The sequence below is a fragment of the Ictidomys tridecemlineatus genome, chromosome 13 (genome assembly GCF_052094955.1).
Source record: "Ictidomys tridecemlineatus isolate mIctTri1 chromosome 13, mIctTri1.hap1, whole genome shotgun sequence".
NCBI lineage: Eukaryota > Metazoa > Chordata > Mammalia > Rodentia > Sciuridae > Ictidomys > Ictidomys tridecemlineatus.
The window spans coordinates 25278038-25296914 of NC_135489.1; the positions used below are offsets into that span (position 1 = coordinate 25278038).

At 35.0% G+C, this 18877-nt stretch overlaps 1 protein-coding gene across 4 annotated transcripts in view; it reads left to right on the plus strand.

Annotated features, from left to right (window-relative positions):
- The window catches only part of Smad2 (SMAD family member 2), an 86149-nt gene extending 67501 nt beyond the window's left edge, over positions 1 to 18648 (plus strand). For 2 of the 4 annotated variants that reach the window (XM_021725027.3, XM_021725029.3), the window contains 5 exons: positions 3568 to 3621; positions 4690 to 4902; positions 7225 to 7362; positions 7528 to 7672; positions 9948 to 18648. In XM_021725027.3, coding sequence (XP_021580702.1) covers positions 3568 to 3621; positions 4690 to 4902; positions 7225 to 7362; positions 7528 to 7672; positions 9948 to 10071 — 674 coding nt within the window. In that variant the 3' untranslated portion in view covers positions 10072 to 18648. The remainder of the gene's footprint in view (positions 1 to 3567; positions 3622 to 4689; positions 4903 to 7224; positions 7363 to 7527; positions 7673 to 9947) is intronic. The other 2 variants (XM_078030067.1, XM_078030068.1) reach the window with 1 other exon arrangement.
- The last annotated feature ends 229 nt before the right edge of the window (positions 18649 to 18877 follow it).

Consider the following 18877-nt stretch of genomic DNA (forward strand, 5'->3'; position numbering starts at 1 on the left):
GTTTATTATTTTTAATTGGTGCTTTATAGATACACATAAAGTGGAATCACTGTAGCATATTCGTTTATGTGTATAGCATAATTTGGTGAATTTCATTGCACACTTCTTCCCTTTATTTCCCATCACTCCTTCCTTCACCTCAATTATTTTCTCTATTCCACTAATTACCTTCTATTTTCATGGGACCCTTACCCCCCTTGTGGTGTTTTTTTTTTTTTTCCCCATCTAAATTCTGCGTATGAGAGAAAAAATTCAGTCTCTGACTTTCTGAGTCTGGCCTATTTTATTTAGTATGATGTTCTCCAGTTCCATCCATTTACCAGAAAATGCCATAATTTCATTCTTCTTCATGGCTGTGTTAAATTGCACTGTGTACATGTACCATATTTTCTTATCCATTCATCTGTTGGTGGGCTGGTTTCATAATTTGTCTGCTGTATTGCACTGCTATAAACATTGATGTGGTTGTATCACTATGGTATGCTGATTTTAGTTCTTTTGGGTAAATATTAAGGAGTGGGACAGATGGTGGCAGTTCTGGTCTTTTGAGGACTCTTCATACTGCTTTCCAAAGTGGTTGTATAAATTTGCAGTCTTACCAACAATGTATGAATGTACCTTTTCCTCACATCCTCACCAGCATTTATTATTAATTGTATTCTTGATGATGGCTATTCTAACTGGAATGAGATGAAATCTCAGTCTAGTTTTGATTTGTATTTCCCTGATTGTTAGGAATATTGAACATTTTTTCATTTATTTGTTGGCCATTTGTATTTAGTCCTTTGAGAAATGTGTGTAGTTCTTTTGCCTGTTTATTGATTGGATTATTTGCTGCTCTGGTGTTTTTTGAATTCTTGATATATTCTGGATGTTGATTCCCTGTTAGAGGAGTCATCTGTCAAAAATTCTTCGTTTAGCTGTCAAAAATTTCTTCTCGTTCTATGTGCTCTCTTCATACTCTTAAAGCCTTTGCTGTGCAAAAGCTTTTTAATTTGGTGTTGTCCCACTTATTGAGCCTTAGTTTTATTTCTTGAGCTTTAGAGGTCTTAAAGAGGTTCCCTAACTATTAGAAATGGAAGGAACTATTAGAACAGAGGAAACTGCCGTTACTGTTGAGCCTATGTTTTCTTCCAGCAGTTACAAATTTTTAGTTCTTTGATTTGAGTTGACTTTTGTGCTGGGTGAAAGTTGGGATCTAGTTTTATTCTTCTACGTATGTATATCCAGTTTTTCCAGCACTTTTTGCTGAAAGGCTCTCTTTTCTCCGGTGTATGTTTTTGGTATCTTTGTCAAATATCAGATAACTGTATCGGTGTGGGTTTGTCTCTGTCTTCTATTCCATTGGTCTTCCTTTCTGTTTTGTGGTCAACATCATGCTGTCTCTGTTACTGTAGCTCTGTAGAATCATTTGAGATCAGGTATTGTAATGCCTCCAGTACTGCTCTGCTTGCTCAATACTGCTTTGGCTATTCTAGGCCTTTTATTTTTCTATCTGAATTTTAGGACCACTTTTCCTAGTTCTGTAAAGAATCTGACTAAACTCTTAATTAGTCCAAATTAATGAACTGTGACACTACTGGTCATTTCAAATAAGTATTTAATAGAAGAGTAAACAGTTAAGAAATATGAATAATGGGCAATTTCCTCCATTTCTGATAGTTTGTTTATTTTATGTCTGCTTCAGGAAATAGCACTGAATTTTAGTTCATTGTTCTAAATATATTTTGATCTTTCTTAGTTGTATCTGTTGTGACTTGCCAGCAGATTTTTCAGGCTGAGGAATAATAAAGAATGTAACTTATGGAGGAAGGCTATTCTGGGTTCTAAAATACTGTCATCATCTGTTCTTCTGATGTGTCTCTTTATTTGGGGGCTGCCATTTCTCCTTTGTGGCCTGCCCTTTGTGTTGTGGTTATGGTGGTGTGTGGTGGAGTGGACTGCATGAAGCTACCATCTCCCACATGCATTTTAAGCTTAGGAGATCTCATGTTCTTCATATAGAAAATGATGATCATAAACGAAATTGATTCTATATTTATAATCATAATAGCATTATTTAGCATTTTCAAAAGATGTTTTAAAAGTCACATGAAATTGAGTAATGTCATTTCAGTGATTTTTTTTTTCTTATCTAGAGTTTGTTCATTCTTTTTTCTTATTTTGTGTATTTGTGCCCTCTTTTTGATTAGATCTAACTTGTTAAAACACAAAGAATCAGATAATTTCCTCAGAAAATGTAATTTAACAAAACTAATTCCAAGAAACAGCTATCTTAAATCAACGTCCATGGGAGAAATAGAGAAATGTCTCAGAGTAATTTCCAGAAAATTGTTAACTGCAAACAGTTTCATGAGGGAATTTACCAAACTTTTAAAGAATGTGATTTTATAACACAATTTTTAAACTGTTGCAGAGCATAGAAAAAGACAAAACTTGTAGATTGTCAAAATAATGATTACAAAACCTTACAGATATGGCAGTCTACACTTGTATTGCTTGAGGCTATTGATACCAAAATCCTGAGTAATTATCTTTCTTAGCATCAAGTCTTGTATCATGCTTAGTAGGAAAACACTAAAAGCAGTACCTTAAAGTCAAAAGTAAGACAAACACCCAAATGATTGGCAAATCATATGTAAAAGGACTTTTTTAATGCTGCATGCTCAAAATTAGAATTGAGTCATGAAACAGGTGACCAAATATTTGCAAACCTTACCATGAAGAGACTAATATCTCTAATACTTGAAGAGCCTGTATAATAAGTAAGAAAAATGACCAATATATACAGAAAAATGAGCTAAGAAAAAAGACTGTTCACAGAAAGGAAATACAATATAAATAAACATAACACTCCTCAGTGTTAATAAGAATTATGTGAATTAAAATTGTAATTAAAAACTATGTTTTCATGTATCAACAGTATCATCATAATATCTCCTCACCATTTGTATTTTTACTGGAAATGTAATTTGGTATAAATTCTGTAAATGATAATTTTACAAAATATTATCAAAGACAAAAATGTTTAAACCAGAGTATACTTCAGATGTGATTGGAAGTACACTAAATGTTTGAAAAATCAAGAGTGGCCTGAATATCTCTAAATATAGGATCATGATGTAATTTTATAGTGCTGATGCATAGGTAAATAGACAAGTAAATGACAAGGAAACACTAATATGAAGTTTCTGAGAGTAGTCTAGAAGTTCAGAACTGAGCTATTTGTGTATGAAAAGAGGAGGCACAGAAGAAAAATAAATTTACTTATGACTCTCAGACTATTTTTGCAAAGTACACAAATTGTTAATAGTGGATTCTTCTGGAAGGGGAAACCACATAATAAGCCAATAGTGTTTATATGATTTTGTGTCTTTTATATATTGAAGCTCCCAAATTAAACTAAAATAAAGTCGTTAATATATTTTGAATTCTGGGGATTTAATTATCTGTGTATTATTGGTGATAATTACAGCCAGATACAACTAGGGTTTTTGTACTTGATCAGAATCAACAGTTCTAGGAACACTTAAATATCTATTTTTAAGTTGATTCCTTTTGTTTTAGGCTCTCCAGCAGAACTGTCTCCTACTACTCTCTCCCCTGTTAATCATAGCCTGGGTAAGTTACCACTTCTTTCCCCCTCTGTTTTATCACTTAAGAAAAGTTCACTCTGAAAATTATTTTTCATGTATAAGAATACCAATGAATAAAATAATTTGGCAAATGGTTTTAAAGACTGCTTTAAAAAATTGATAATGGGTCTCAATATTATTGAAAATTTTTAAGAATATATCAAATATTCTTTTATTCATGGAAATGTTCTTTATGGAAAAATTTTTAGCCTATTATGGATATATTTCTATGGATATGTTTATGATATATCTTGTAGCAGCAACTAATATAAGAGTGTGTGTGATGAGTACATAAAACATATGGAAGGGTATATATGAGTGAGAGTGTGTATACATGTCTTTATTTTTGGCCTCCACTTTGCCTTGCCACTTGACAGTTCCTCTTCAGCTGCTACATATTTGGAATTTATTCTAGAAAATTGTCATTTTTTTTCATAGTATTTCTTGTGATATGTTTTAGTCAAAATTACAGAAGTACATGTGATCCTTATTTTCTTGTGAAAAGTGGTCTCTTGCAGGCATATTCTGTTTCCACCTGAATGCTGTTTTATTACTTTCTTATTCTTATAAGTGCTGCATGAGTTTTCTATTGTAACAAAGATAACTTGTCAAGAACCTTGTGTGAAAATAGACAAATGTCTAAAAATGTCATACTTTGTATCCTTTTGTTATGACACATTTTCTTGTGGCCCTTGATTCATTAATGTTGCACCAGCTTTATTCTACTTAGTCTACCAAAAATTACCTTCATTGTGCATTATCAGAAATGCACCAAGTATGGTGAGTTGACTTACTTTTGACTGTGGTTGTTTTATGTGTGAACAGGAAATAGGCTAAAACTACTAATAAATAATCTAACATAAGTGACCTCATGAGATAGGGAAATTTGAAAAATGGAAAATCTGGTATGGAAACCAATAGAGATAGCACTCTACCTCTTGTGAACTGGCATAGAGTTGATGTTGGCATAGAGCATATGAAGATGGTGATGAAGTTTGTGTTTGAATTGTTGGTACAACATTTCTACCTTTTACTTATCTCTTTTTTTCCCCAGATTTGCAGCCAGTTACTTACTCAGAACCTGCGTTTTGGTGTTCAATAGCATATTATGAATTAAACCAGAGGGTTGGAGAGACTTTCCATGCATCACAGCCCTCGCTCACTGTAGATGGCTTTACAGACCCATCGAATTCAGAGAGGTTCTGCTTAGGTTTGCTCTCTAATGTTAACCGAAATGCTACAGTAGAAATGACGAGAAGGCATATAGGTATGTTTTATTTTCCTTGTGTGAAAAAAACAGTGCTGTATGTTCATATGGACCTTATGTGGTTACAACATCAAGAACCTGAGTGTGAAAATGCCATCCTTCTCTCCACTCTTTAAGTTCGTATGCCTCACTTCTATTAGTCTTGGTTGAGTCTTCATTCTACAAACTCTGCTTTGACTTTCTCTTTATTTGGCAACCTTGATACGAGGAAGTCCTTCATTAAACATGTGTTAAAAATAATTGTAACTTTCTGAATCTTCGCCAGTCCTGAAATTGTTATGTTCAGATTTTTGGGTTCTGGTTTTTATAAATCATGATTTTTTCCCTCCAATTTATATCTCCTGGGTTTTCATTGTTGATATCTTGTTTTTGTTTTTGCTCCTTCTATGACTTCATATATCAAACCAGATCTTTCTCACTGTTAATCTGAGGCTAGATCTCTAAGACAAGAACTGACATTTAATATGGTTCAAAATATTATTCAGAGTGTCTTAAAATGTGGTCTGGGGGTCTAGCAGTACCAGACACTCTTTCAGTAAGTTTGTGAGGTAACAAGTGTTTCATAATGGTGCCGAGATGTTACTTGCCATTTTTCACTCTCATCCTCTCAGAAATGTACACTGAATTATCCCAGAGGCTTCAAAGTATAAAGTTTTGCAAGATATAAGATATGTTATGAGAATTCATGTTTTCTGTTAAGTCAAACATTAAAGAAATTTGCAAAACTGTGAAACATTGCTGCTCTTCATATTTGTTTTGCGGATTTGGAAATATAGTTCTTTTTTATATACTTATTATTTACATTAATAAGTTATAGGATTGATTTTTAAATGAGTACTTAAAAAAATCTTATTTTAACATAAAATGTGATAAGTTTCTACAAATATAATCCACACGTACAAAAAAAACCCTTTGGGGTCCTCAGTATTTTTTTTTTTTTTTTTAAAGAGAGTGAGAGAGGAGAGAGAGAGAGAGAGAATTTTTAATATTTATTTTTTAGTTCTCGGCGGACACAACATCTTTGTTGGTATGTGGTGCTGAGGATCGAACCCGGGCCGCACGCATACTAGGCGAGCGCACTACTGCTTGAGCCACATCCCCAGCCCGAGTATTTTTTTTTTTTTTAATAATAAGGTCAAAAAAATTGAAAGCCACTAATAATTGAGAAGTATTCTTATTACCTTAAGGTAGCTTCTTTTGACAAAAGGCAGTTTATTTTTGTTTTGTTTGAATTAAATCACATCCTTAAAGAAATAATGCTGATTTACCATAGTGATTGATAACTGTAAAATGGTAGTGCCTAGGGGTTCTGTTACTTGACTTAACATGGCAAATCTTGCTTGACATATAAATTTGGATATTCTTGTTAAAGTATCCAGATGTCATTGCAAGTGAGAGGAGCCCTTAGTTCCCACCTATACTTTTATTTGCATCTACCCTTTTCTTTTCTCCAGATAAAATTTTTGCTTCAATTTCAGATCATCTTTTTACTTTTGATTTCTAACTTATCATATGACCAGAGAATGCATATATATCGGAGAATATAGCCTGAAAAATCCACTTTGGAGATTTAATGTTTCCTGAAAACATGATTGACTACTTCACAAATATTCCGTAATCTTAGTAATAATAGAATAGTCTCTTAATGGAAAAAATACTAATTTTTGCATTTGTCTGTTAAATCTGGTTTGTTGGTTATCTTATTAGTTTTCTTGCTGTATAACAAAGATAATCTCCATTTCTTAAAGTCAGTTGATTTCTGCCTTAATTATATCTGACAAAATCTCTCAGTAGCAGCTGTGTCTTTGGTCAGATTCAGAAAGAATTATTAAAATAGCCAATATAATTTTTCTTACCTAATTATATATTTAGAGATTTGGTTGCCACCATAATATATATATGTTTAACTTTGAATTTTTTAAAATCTTTTTTTTAAAACCTTAGTGGGATCTATAAGGAAATACTACTACTAATAAAGAAATATTTGTCCAAGTATGTTAATTCCTTTGAAGTTAACTCAGTTACTTTTACTGATTTCAAAGTAATGCATAATTTGTATGAAACTATTGAATTATCCTTGTACTTTTTTTTACATAGTTTATGTATTTTTTTATAAATACATATTTAAAAACATTGTTAAAAAATACTTAAAAAATATACAGTGGTATATTTCAAAGTTAGAATTCAGAAAAACATGGCTGTGAAAAAAAAAAGTCATGCAATACCTTATGTCATTTCAGAATTTTTCCAAGAAGACTCTCCCAAAGTCACACTGAAATAGTTAAGTGTTGTAAGACTAACCCCATATGTATTTTGTTTTAGGAAGAGGAGTGCGCTTATATTACATAGGTGGGGAAGTTTTTGCTGAGTGCCTAAGTGATAGTGCAATCTTTGTGCAGAGCCCCAATTGTAATCAGAGATACGGCTGGCACCCTGCAACAGTGTGTAAAATTCCACCAGGTATGGACTCAACAATGTAAATAAACCTGTCACATCAACTTGCTTAGTTTTTGTAGTTGCTAATAATTTTAGGAATCAGGTGATGCTTTGCATGCTTATTGTCCTTTTAAAATTATTTTCTAAAAACAATACAGTTTTTACAGTTATACTTTTTCTCAATCCTAGGCTGTAACCTGAAGATCTTCAACAACCAGGAATTTGCTGCTCTTCTGGCTCAGTCTGTTAATCAGGGTTTTGAAGCCGTGTACCAATTAACTAGAATGTGCACCATAAGAATGAGTTTTGTGAAAGGATGGGGAGCAGAATATCGGTAAGAAATACATATTTGTTTCCTACATTTCTATAATGTAATTATTTTTTATTCCATTATTTTGGATCTTCATTTATATCTATTTTCATTGAGGTGTGGAGTCATGAGATCTTTTTGCAAAACAGTGAAAGTTGAGGGTTTCTAGATCAAAAACTGTTGCAAATTAGTATGCTGGCATTATAGAGAAGATATGATTAAAATATGCGACATGCATTTTAACATAATGCAGAGAGTTAAATATTATAAAAGAGGTATACCTGAAGGATTGTTTCAGTTCATAAAAGGAGAATTGTGGGGCTTATAGAAGGCTTTCTGGTAGAGATAAAGGTGCATAAGATTTCAGTAGTTGGGGATGGGTGGTGTGGAAAACTGTAATCCTGACAACAGAGTAGCAATTTGGTGTGGAGTTTATAGAGAGTAGAGAAAAATAAAACTGGAAAAATTAGTTGAGACCATTGAATAAGTAGTTCTCATTAGTTACCTATGTCAGCTGATGCCAGTTTCCTGGCACTACAGGCATAGCATGGAAGTTCTCAGGCATAGAAATTCATAAACCTACAGTTGGAAATTGGCTAGAGCACACTAAAAATCTGAAGGTAGAGTGGGGCACTGATGCCATCTGCTACAGAAAGTCACATCCTTGGAAATAGTTTTCAACAATGTTAGGCATATTTCTTTTTCAGAATGACAGATTGACAGTGTGTTTACTCTGGTGCCTAGAAGCACTGCCTTCGTCTTTCCTTTCTATGAATGAACTCATTAAAATGTAAACATTTAAAAATTTTTTCAAATTCCACTTTGGAAAGCTTAAAGGCCTAGTTTGTATACTTTTCCCACCAGCATATGTACCAGAATGAGAATACCAAATCATTTTAAAGTTTGGAGATGAAGAGTTGATAATGGACTTGTGTCATGTTTAAAGGGCCATTATGTTAAAAAAGCAAAAGTAGATTTATTGACTTATTCTATATAGTGAATAAGAAAGAAATAAAATGAGTTCTTTAGAAGAGAAAGGATGTCATTGAATGATTTGTGATTCCCAGGGAGTTGCCCTTTTTGTTGAAGTACTAGAGGTGGTGTTTAAGCAAAAGCCTCAGTGATGTTGCCAAAGGGATGTTGTTCACTGGCTCTTTCAGAGAAAGTTGAACTTAGTCTTCTGTGGTGAGAATTTTGTTTCGGTCAAAATTCTATTTTGATACTGGGCGTGGTGGTTCATGCCTATAATCCCAGTGACTTGAAATGAGGCAGGAGGATTGAGAATTCAAAGCCAGCCTCAGCAACTTAGTAAGACCCTATCTCAAAATAAAAAAGGCTGGGGATGTGGCTCAGTGAGTAAGCACCCTGGGTTCAATCCCTGATACCAAAAGGAGGGAAATCTGTTTTGTTTTGATATATTTTAAATTTGAACCCTGTTTCATTTAAATTCCATTCAATATTTGAGTGTCTACTAGTCTGATTGATTTAATGTGTAAGGTATCCACATTTCTCAGTTTGGGGAAGTCTTTCCTAGTTCATATCTCTCCTCTTAGGAAGTCACTATGCTAAATTTTTTGTTGTTCTAACATGGAGTATAATTTTTCATTTTTCTGATTGTACATGATGTAGAATCACATCAGTTGTGTCATCATTTATGTAAATAAGGTAGTAATGTCTGATTCATTCTACTATCCTTTATTACCCCACACTTCCTCCCCTCCCTTCACTCCCCTCTGCCCAATTCAAAGTACCTCTGTTTTCCTCTACCCTCCCCTTATTGTGAATTAGCATCCACATATCGGAGAAAACATTTGGCCTTTGGATTTGGGAGATTGGCTTATTTTGCTTAGCATGATATTCTCCAGCTTCATCCAGGTGCCTGCAAACAACATACTAATTTTAATTTCAGAAAAGAATATTTTTTAAAAATCTCTCAAAAAGAAAAAAAATCATTGCAATACTTTGAAAATCATCCATTTTTCCAAATAATAATCATATTCAAAATCATCCAAAAAAGGAGTTAGATTTTAGTATATAGAGGGTTACTTTTGGTTTTTTTTGGGGGGGGGGCATGGGCATGTCATGGGTGGGGACAGGGTCTCCTTATGTTGCCCAGGTTGGTCTTGAGTCCTGGGTTTAAGAGACCACACCCACTTCTGCTTTCTGGGACTATAAGTGTGTACCACCATACCTGGCTAATACAGCATTTAAATTTCTCTGAATTCTTCATGCAGATTCCTAAATATAGCCATGTTGTTCTCTTAATTTCATGATTATTTTCTTGTATTCTTTCAAACAGAAGACAGACGGTAACAAGTACTCCTTGCTGGATTGAACTTCATCTGAATGGACCTCTACAGTGGTTGGACAAAGTATTAACTCAGATGGGATCCCCTTCAGTGCGTTGCTCAAGCATGTCATAAAGCTCATCACCAACTGAGTCCCATCAAAAGACTTAATGTAACAACTCTTCTGTCATAGTATTTGTGTATGGTCCCGATGGACTGTTTGCTATCCAAAAATTCCAGAGAGAAAACAGCACTTGAGGTCTCATCAGTTAAAGCACCTTGTGGAAATCTGTTTCCTATATTTGAATATTAGATGGGAAAATTAGTGTCTAGAAGTGTCTTCCCATTAAGGGGGAAAAGAAGATTTAAAGACTTAATGATATCTTGTTGGGCATAAGACTGAGTGTCCCAAAGGTTTATTAATAACAGTAGTAGTTATGTGTACAGGTAATGTATCATGACCCAGTATCGCAGTATTGTGCCGTTTATATACATTTTAGTTTGCATAAATGAGGTGTGTGTGTGCTGCTTCATGATCTAGGCAAGCCTTTATAAAGTTACAGTACCTAATCTGTTATTCCCACTTCTCCGTTATTTTTGTGTCTTTTTTAATATATAATATATATCAAGATTTTCAAATTATCATCTAGAAGCAGATTTTCCTTGTGGAAAAACTAATTTTTCTGCCTTTTACCAAAAATAAACTCTTGGGGGAAGAAAAGTGGATTAACTTTTGAAATCCATGATTTTAATGTGTTCAGTGGGGTTTAACAGTCATTCTTTTTATGTTTGTTTATTTTCTGCTAAATCTCATTATAAGGAAACCATACTGAAAACCTTTCCAAGCCTCTTTTCTTCATCCCACTTTTGTTCTGATACCAAAACAGTGCAGCGTGACATCATTGCCAATTGTGCTGACACTGCTGGCACCAGTTAATTCTGGTTGCAGTAAAAGTTCATGCAGAGTAAGTAAGTTCCCTTGTCTTAGAACCAGATTTCAACAGATAATAATTGACTTGTGTAACCTATCAGTGTATTGATTTAACCTTCCGTATTCTCATAACGAATGCACAAGTGGCAGTATAATTGTTTTCAGGGATATGCTAGAATTACTTCAGTATATTTATCCTTTTTAAAGCCAATCTATAAATATAAATACCATTTTTTAAAAGGTATTTTAAAATATTTCAGCAGCAGGCCTTCTGCTCTTTGATTTAAGTAGCTTCATTTGACTTACTTACCAGATTGTATTATGAAACGGACCTTTTGTAAATGTAATTGCTTCTGCAAAATACCTAGAAAAGTGATGCTGAGGTATGATCAGCAGTTAAGGGCCATCTGTTTTTAAAGTATGTTGTATTCAATTTATAAATTGAATGTTATTTTACATAATTACGAATTCAGAATTTTTAAAATTGGGGGAGAAATTGTTTAGCAAGTTTTTTAGCTTATAATTACCTGCAGTCTGAGCTGATCTTATCTAATCCTGGGTATGTGGTTGACCATATTTTATGCTCTACAGTGAGAGGAGATTCCAGCAGCTCTGTTGGGAGTCCATTCTGCAGCAAGTTATTATTATGTCTAATGTTGACTCATTGCAATGTAAACATTTCTTCTTGTTTGCATCTTAATAGAAATGGAAAATACCACTCCTGATTCTTTTTTCGTAAGTTTTCATATTTTTGAAGATAGATACCTTTGGTACTTGTTCTTTGAGACCATATTCACCTGTATGTACAGGTATCGTTTTCGATACTTTCAGCATTTGGTTGTTTTCTATTGGATACTCCCCCATTTTCCTATATATTTGTGTATATGTATGTGTTCATGTAAAATTTGCTATAGTAATTTTTTTACTCATTCAACAAATATTTATTGTTCACCTGTTATGTGCCAGGAACTTTCTTAGCCTTTGAGTAAAGGTGAACAAGACAGCTACAGTTCCTGCCTTTGCTGAGACACAGTTATTCTAACCTGTAATCATCCTGTCTGTGAAGGAGATAAACAGGGTACTGTGCTAGAGAATAACAGATGGGATGCTTCAGGTAGGACATCGGGAAGGCCTCTAAGGAAGTGATGTTCAAGCTAACACCTGACCTAGAAGGACCAAACCATGTGAAGAATCAAGGGAGATAAGCACTCCTGGTGAAGAGAACACCATCAAGTGCAAAGGCTCATTCTTAAGGAGACTCACTCTTAGGTGTTAATTCTTTATACAGAAACCTCTACACAAATCCAAACTTGAAGATCAGAATGGTTCTACAGTTTATAATATGTTGAAGGTGGCCTTATTTTGTGATAGACTGCTTTGTGTCATTTTCACTTACATCTTCTTTCTCAAATCTTGCTATAAAAGTCTTGTTTGCACCAGGTCACTACCACTTAATCCACCAATGCTTTCTTTGCAATTTTTCACCAACATAGTGACCTGCTGCTTGTTTCCAGACTTCCAACTGCCAGCTAATTATTACTTTGGCCTATCTTGTGATTAGAGTAAATGTCCCAGTTATTAACCACTGTCAGGCCTGCTGGAGGTAATGTCTGTGGAGTGTCTACCCTTTTGGGAAGTTTTTACATGCAGGAGGACTTGTACTAATGTTAGGCAACAGATCTGGAAGCTGAGAACAGCTTTGAATGTGGTAGAAGGTCCTGGCAGTTGATCTTGCATTGATGAAGTAGTGCCAACTATGGCATTTCAATAGTGGGGCACATCGCCATATTTCAGGTGGGATTTTTTTCTGTACAGCATGGAACTGGGACTGAACTCTGGAGACACCTATTGTATTGAACATATTGAGCATTCAACTTCAGCACAGTGATTTCTTTTGTATGAATGTTTAATGATCATATTTGCTTTTTAATGAGATACTGATTTTTGCATTATATTTTTTCTACTGTGGCCTAATTTTTGTTCCTTTTTTTTTTTCCTTTATAGAGATAGTTTTTATTCCAAATGATAGGGTCTCCTCTCTTTTGAATTGTCCTTATTTAATCAGCAATATTATTTAGAATTTATTCTCCATGGTACTGGTGGTATTGCACTGTAACACCCTGGGAACTGGATCGCCATGCTGCTAACCCAGTTCTAAAATGAGTTGGGATTTTCCCAGCAGCTCCACAAAGACGCTGTGAGGCTGGCTTAGGGTGTAGAGGCTAATGCTGTTCCCACTGACTTTGGTTCAATCAGTGGCAGCTTATTTTATATTGGAGTTCTGTCTGAGATTTCAAAAAAGAGTTTGATTGCTTTTTTAAGAATAAAATTTGAAAAGTCTTTATACCCAAGTTAGAAAATAAATCTGGATTTGGGCCAGTCTTGGAATACCACTGAATTGTGCTCTTTCATCCTGTTTAAAGAAGCTTTCCTGGTAAGGTCTGAACCATGCCAATTATAGTATACATTCAGTCAGTGAACACTTATTGATACCTATGTTTATCCAGCCACTGTGACAGATATTGAATAATAAAAAGATGACTAGGATATGGTTCTGGCCTCCCATTGGGCTTAATGTGTGGGGCTTAGTTGCTCTCAGGACCTGTCACTTTGCCAGAAAAAAATCTGCCTGATTTTTCTTAAATGCTAAGTATTCCATTTATGTACTCTTACTCTGTATTCTGAGTCTATATTTGCAAATTATTTAATATCTAGTTATATTTTTTACCTTAAACCATATGCTATTTTATTTGATCCATCCTTGAACATCTTCAGATTTTCTCCTTTGTTAAAAATTATTGTAATTTCACTTTATTTATACCTTTTGTAAGTTTTGGTTAAGACTAAGACTTTGAAAGTGAAAAACAATCAGTCTAGTCTCTTGCTGGTTGAAATCAAATAAAAAAAAGTATATACCCAGTTGATTTTCTACCTCTTCCAAAAGCTGCCCTTATAGATCTTGAAAATCTATCATTTTAAAAAATTACTAAATAGTTTGAGCATTTATTCTGTATTAGGCATCCTTTTGATCTTAACACAAGACAATCTTCACTGTACTTAAAATTTGTCTTTATGTACAGTCTTTGGTTTAAAGATGAACATTCCTATTTGTCCCCTTCTGAGCCATCTCCCCAAGTATCCCCCCCTGCCACCCCTGTGCTGGGGAGAGACCCAGGGCCTTTTGCACACTAGGTAAGCACTCTACCACTGAGCCCCAGCCTCCAGAGTATCTCTAGATAACTCACTAATCCATGGGTATAAGCAACCAGGGATCTTTCCTCTTAACTCTGATCTAAGGCATTGATGTTTAAATCAATCAAATTATTGCCCATTTTCTTCATATGCTTTACTTTGTTAAATCCTTTATATTCCTCAACTGAATTTTATTTTTCTTACCCTCTGACAACATGTATCCAAGTGGTACTTGCTGATTGTTCTTTCCCCTGTCAATTTGTATTTTATCTGCAGAATCAGAATGTCTCTCTCCTTTGAATTTTACTGTAATCCAGAAAAGGAGGGTGCTTTCATATGTTGTCTTCATTTTTTTTTTAAACCAAGAATGTTAGTACTAAAATTGGTACACTGCTTTAATCTTACAAATGACTCTGAAATTCTGTCCAGTTAAATGCCTTTGTGACTGTCAAGTAGCAAATTATCAGATTCTATTTTAAGTTATATTTAAGATTATGGACTTTTCTGCCACTTGCAGCCAGTAATTTCCCTTTCATACCAGCCTTCTTCTATCTCAGAGCACTGGATTGTTGTTACTTAGTACGGATCAGGAAGACAATGGTGTATGGTTCTCCAGAGAGTTAGAATCCTGCTGTTGAGTTCCTTCTCTACCTTCCTATTCAAGTTTTCCATGAATATTCCGTTTGGACTACCTTTTGTGTGCTGGGATTGAGGGGCAAATTATCTTTTGGGAGTACAATTGCTGAGTTTTGAGCCTCAACAGCTGGGAAATGTGAGCTATACTAGTCTTGTGACTGCCTTTATAATAGGAACTTCTCTCAAGTGTTCATGTAATTTCTTGAGTAGGGAGTGTTCTATCTTGGATATTATAGCTACCTTTACATTATAGCAGAACTGCCTCACACTTTTTAGTAGGAAGTAAAGCATACAAATTTAAATACACATACACTCATAGAAAAATTACCAGTTGGGATCATTTTAACAATGATGAGTGATTCACTGTTTAAATCTCAGATCCCAGGAAAAAGTTCTTCACTTGCTTGTAGATATTTTCATTCCATGGATGAACCATCAGTGTAATTTTCATTAGCATAATTAGAGGTGGGAGTCAGGCAATACTGAGGATTGAACCCCGGAGTGCTGTACCACTGAGAGATGTTCCCAGCTCTTTTATTGACACAGAGTCTTGCTAACTTGCTGAAGCTGACTTTGAACTTGAAATCCTGCTGCCTTAGCCTCCTGAGGTGCTGGCATTGCAGGTCCATACCACCATACCTGCCAAAGTCCTAATTTGGCAGCTTAGCATGTCATTTTTTAGGCAGCTTGACAACAGTAATAAATGGAATTCATTAATGTCAAATAAAACTTTGTCATATACCCCTTCACCAAGTTATTATACATCCAGTAGTCTCTGGAATGTACGGACCTAGTATCAACTTTTTTGTTAAGTTGCTCCCCACTTAGTTCCTTTCTGTCCCCTTTAGATTGCTGCTTGAACCGGGCATGGTGGCGCACACCTGTAATCCCAGTGGCTCCGGAGGCTGAGGCAGGAGGATGGCGAGTTCAAAGCCAGCCTCAGCAAAGCAACGCTCTGAGCAACTCAGTGAGAGACCCTGTGTCTAAATAAAATACAAAATAGGGCTAGGGATATGGCTCAGCAATCAAAAGATTGCTGCCTGAGGTGCCTGGAAGTTACCACCACAAGGTAAAGACCCTCCGTATCTAGTGATAGCTTGAAGGTAGTTCTGGCCTATTTTCTTAGCTGTGCTCACAGAAATGGATTTTTGGATGTTTCTTGGGACTGTCCCTGACCAGAGAGGACCTGGCCAGGGTGTATTAACCCACATTAACATCAATATCAGTTGGCTTGCTGCCATGAGGTCCAGAATAGTACCAAAATTTCACTATTGAGATGTAAAGATTCCTTGGAAAAATAATGCAGCTAATGATAGAGGTGACAAGGATTCATTAACTCTACACGGAGGGCTTTGAGTTTTGTTTTGTTTTTTTTTAATAAAATTTCAAGAAATAGGACATTATTCTATCTTTCAGAAAAATAAGAATTCTTTTCCAAACTTCCCAGTTTGCTCTTTGGGATGGGGATTTGCTTTTATTTGTAATTAAAGATAAGTTATTAAACAACAAAATTCATAATATATTGATTTTTAAGGACAAAAGTAAAGTTTTAGAATTATAAAAATACTTAAATATTATATATTTTCCATTTCACAATTGACAATTCTTTCTCCCTGTGGCTTTTACATTTTTGGCTATTTTACAATGTTAGTCACTAGGTTACTTGCCATATTTCTAGTTCTATATTAAATTCTGCCCTTCACAGTGTTGTAGCAAAAAGTTGGTTCTTACCGTTTGTCTATAGGAACAAGAGTCTTACTTCTTCCAGTGAAATTTTCATTTTCCTCAGAAAATAGCCGTTTGTCTTTCTTATTCACATTGGATTGTTCAGGCTGAAAAGAAATTTGGGGAGAAAGGATAGGGTTCTTTCCTTGTAAATTTATGTCATTGCCTTAAGAATGTAGTCATTTTGTTGCTTTATATAACTCATATGCTCACAGACTACTTTAAATCAGGAGAAATAATTATATGTAGCAATTAAGTAACATGCATGCATTTTTAATCAAATATTTCTTGGCAAAATGCAGAATTCTGATTGGGCATTTTTTTTAGGCCACATTACCTCAGGCTTCATGTTTGCTTTTTGACCCTGACTTTAAGGCATAAATATTTATGTGTCTTTATTGGTGATAGTGATGCTGTGACACTAAACATTTTGTGTAAGAGGGTAATACAAGAAAAACTGCAGAGATTAAGTTGAAAGCACTTCTGCAGTCTTTGAACTGCAGTCACAGCATTGTAGGCAAAATAAAAATGTTCATATCTGAGTATATTTTTTGCAATTTCGCCCGAGGCCAGATTTTCTGGTAGAGCACAGTTAAAAGTAACATAATTCTGGGTTTTTGGAAATACCCTGCAGTTGGCAGTCTTCTTTTCAATCTGTAAAGCAAGAATGTGGGCAATAGCTGGCATTAAATGTTTTCACCTAAAAAGAGTATGAAAAGGCATACAGAACTGGATTATGCACTTAGCTCTGAAAAATCTAGAAAACATACAGTCAGATACTATATAACTGGACAAAACCAGAAGAACCTTTGGAAGGTTTGTCTGGAAACAGTTTTCATGGGTGAATTTTGATTAAACTGCTCACTAAATTGGGTACTCACAAATGTTTATATTTCACACCATTAAGTAAGGCAATTCTGAACTTCTAACCTTTTAGTAAGTTTGAGGAACTAGCCATTTTAGCAAGTGAGCTAAAAACATTTGGGGGGCTGATGTCCTTAAAAGTAGCCTTATACTTTGAGAAATTCTTAACTTTTTGTTAGTGATGTTAAGGGAGGTGTCCTTAGGGTGACCAGCTGCCCTCATGTGCCTGGACTGAGGGGTTTCCTGGATGCAGGACTCTCAGTACTAGACCTAGGCAAGACCCAGAAAGAGGTGACTACCTCAGGTGTTCCCGTGATGAACCCTTACTCCCTGACCTAGTTATGGTTGCTACTATGGTTGTCAATGTTTCTAATTCTAAGGTATGTATTCTGTAGGCACTTATTATTGTGAATGGAACTTGAGATTTATAACCAATAATAGCTAAAAGCACCAAAATAATGAGATAAGGGTGATCCAGGAATGGTAACTGGGTGAAAAGTGATATATAGAGGGGACAACTAGACAGCCAAGTTCTTGAGAATATGTGTATATTCAGTACAAACCATGTTTCTTTCGGGGGTTAAATTTAATGTGAAATTTAAATTTTTCACAGTAAACAAAAACTTGCGTGTGGTTGTGGATTTCTCTCAGAGGGAATATATGGCCTTTGATGCTCTGACCTCTCTCACATCTTGTAGTCTCCTCTCAAGAAACCAGAATGTGGTATTTTATTTTTGGTAAATGTTGTGTATTGATTTTATTAAACACCATCAGTAAATAACAGGTGTTAGTATTGGGTGTCCTGGTTATAGACTGACCCATCTGCTCTCCAATCATAAGTCCTCCGACTCCTTAGGTGCTTCCCAGCTGAACTCTGAGAGCTGAGGTTTTCTGAGGCAGCATCACCATGCTGCAGTACGATGGATGTGGACTCCTCTTGCTCCTCTCTGCTAGTCCTCTGGCTGCATCCTCCATGCACCGCGATGGAGACTTAAGTGTGTTCTTTGTAAGCTTTTCTCCTATGGTTGTCAGAAAAATGATGTGGTTCCTTTTTTTTTTTTTTTTAATTGAACAATGAGCTGAGGCTTTATTACATCTGGTTTTCAAGTTGAAATTGTGACATACTGATTTCCTTCCCCCGCCCACACCAAATATTTTAGTCTATTTAAAGTATTAAAAAAATAGTTCTGCTTAAGAAAACATTGCTTAAATGTCCTGTGATTTCTGGTCAGTTTATATATATATATTTGTGTGCAACTGTGTGTGCTTTCACTTTTTACGTTGTTTACTTTTACCTGTGTTAACAGTACTGTTGCCATTGAAAGGTGGACGGTTATCCTAGCATTAAAAAGAAAGCCATTTGAGTTGTTGACCATTTTATGGGACTGATTTTTAATGTTTTAATTGATTTTGGTTTAAAATGATCTTTTTACAAAGGGGATTACATTTTCGTATCCACTGCCTAAAGAATATGAATACAAAATTGTTGTTGTATGTACTTCGTATATGTATGCTCTTAAGACTGGATCTTTTTTGTTTTTTAAATTCAGTGTTAACACAAAAAACACTGTCCCTTCTCTCTCTCAGGTAGGT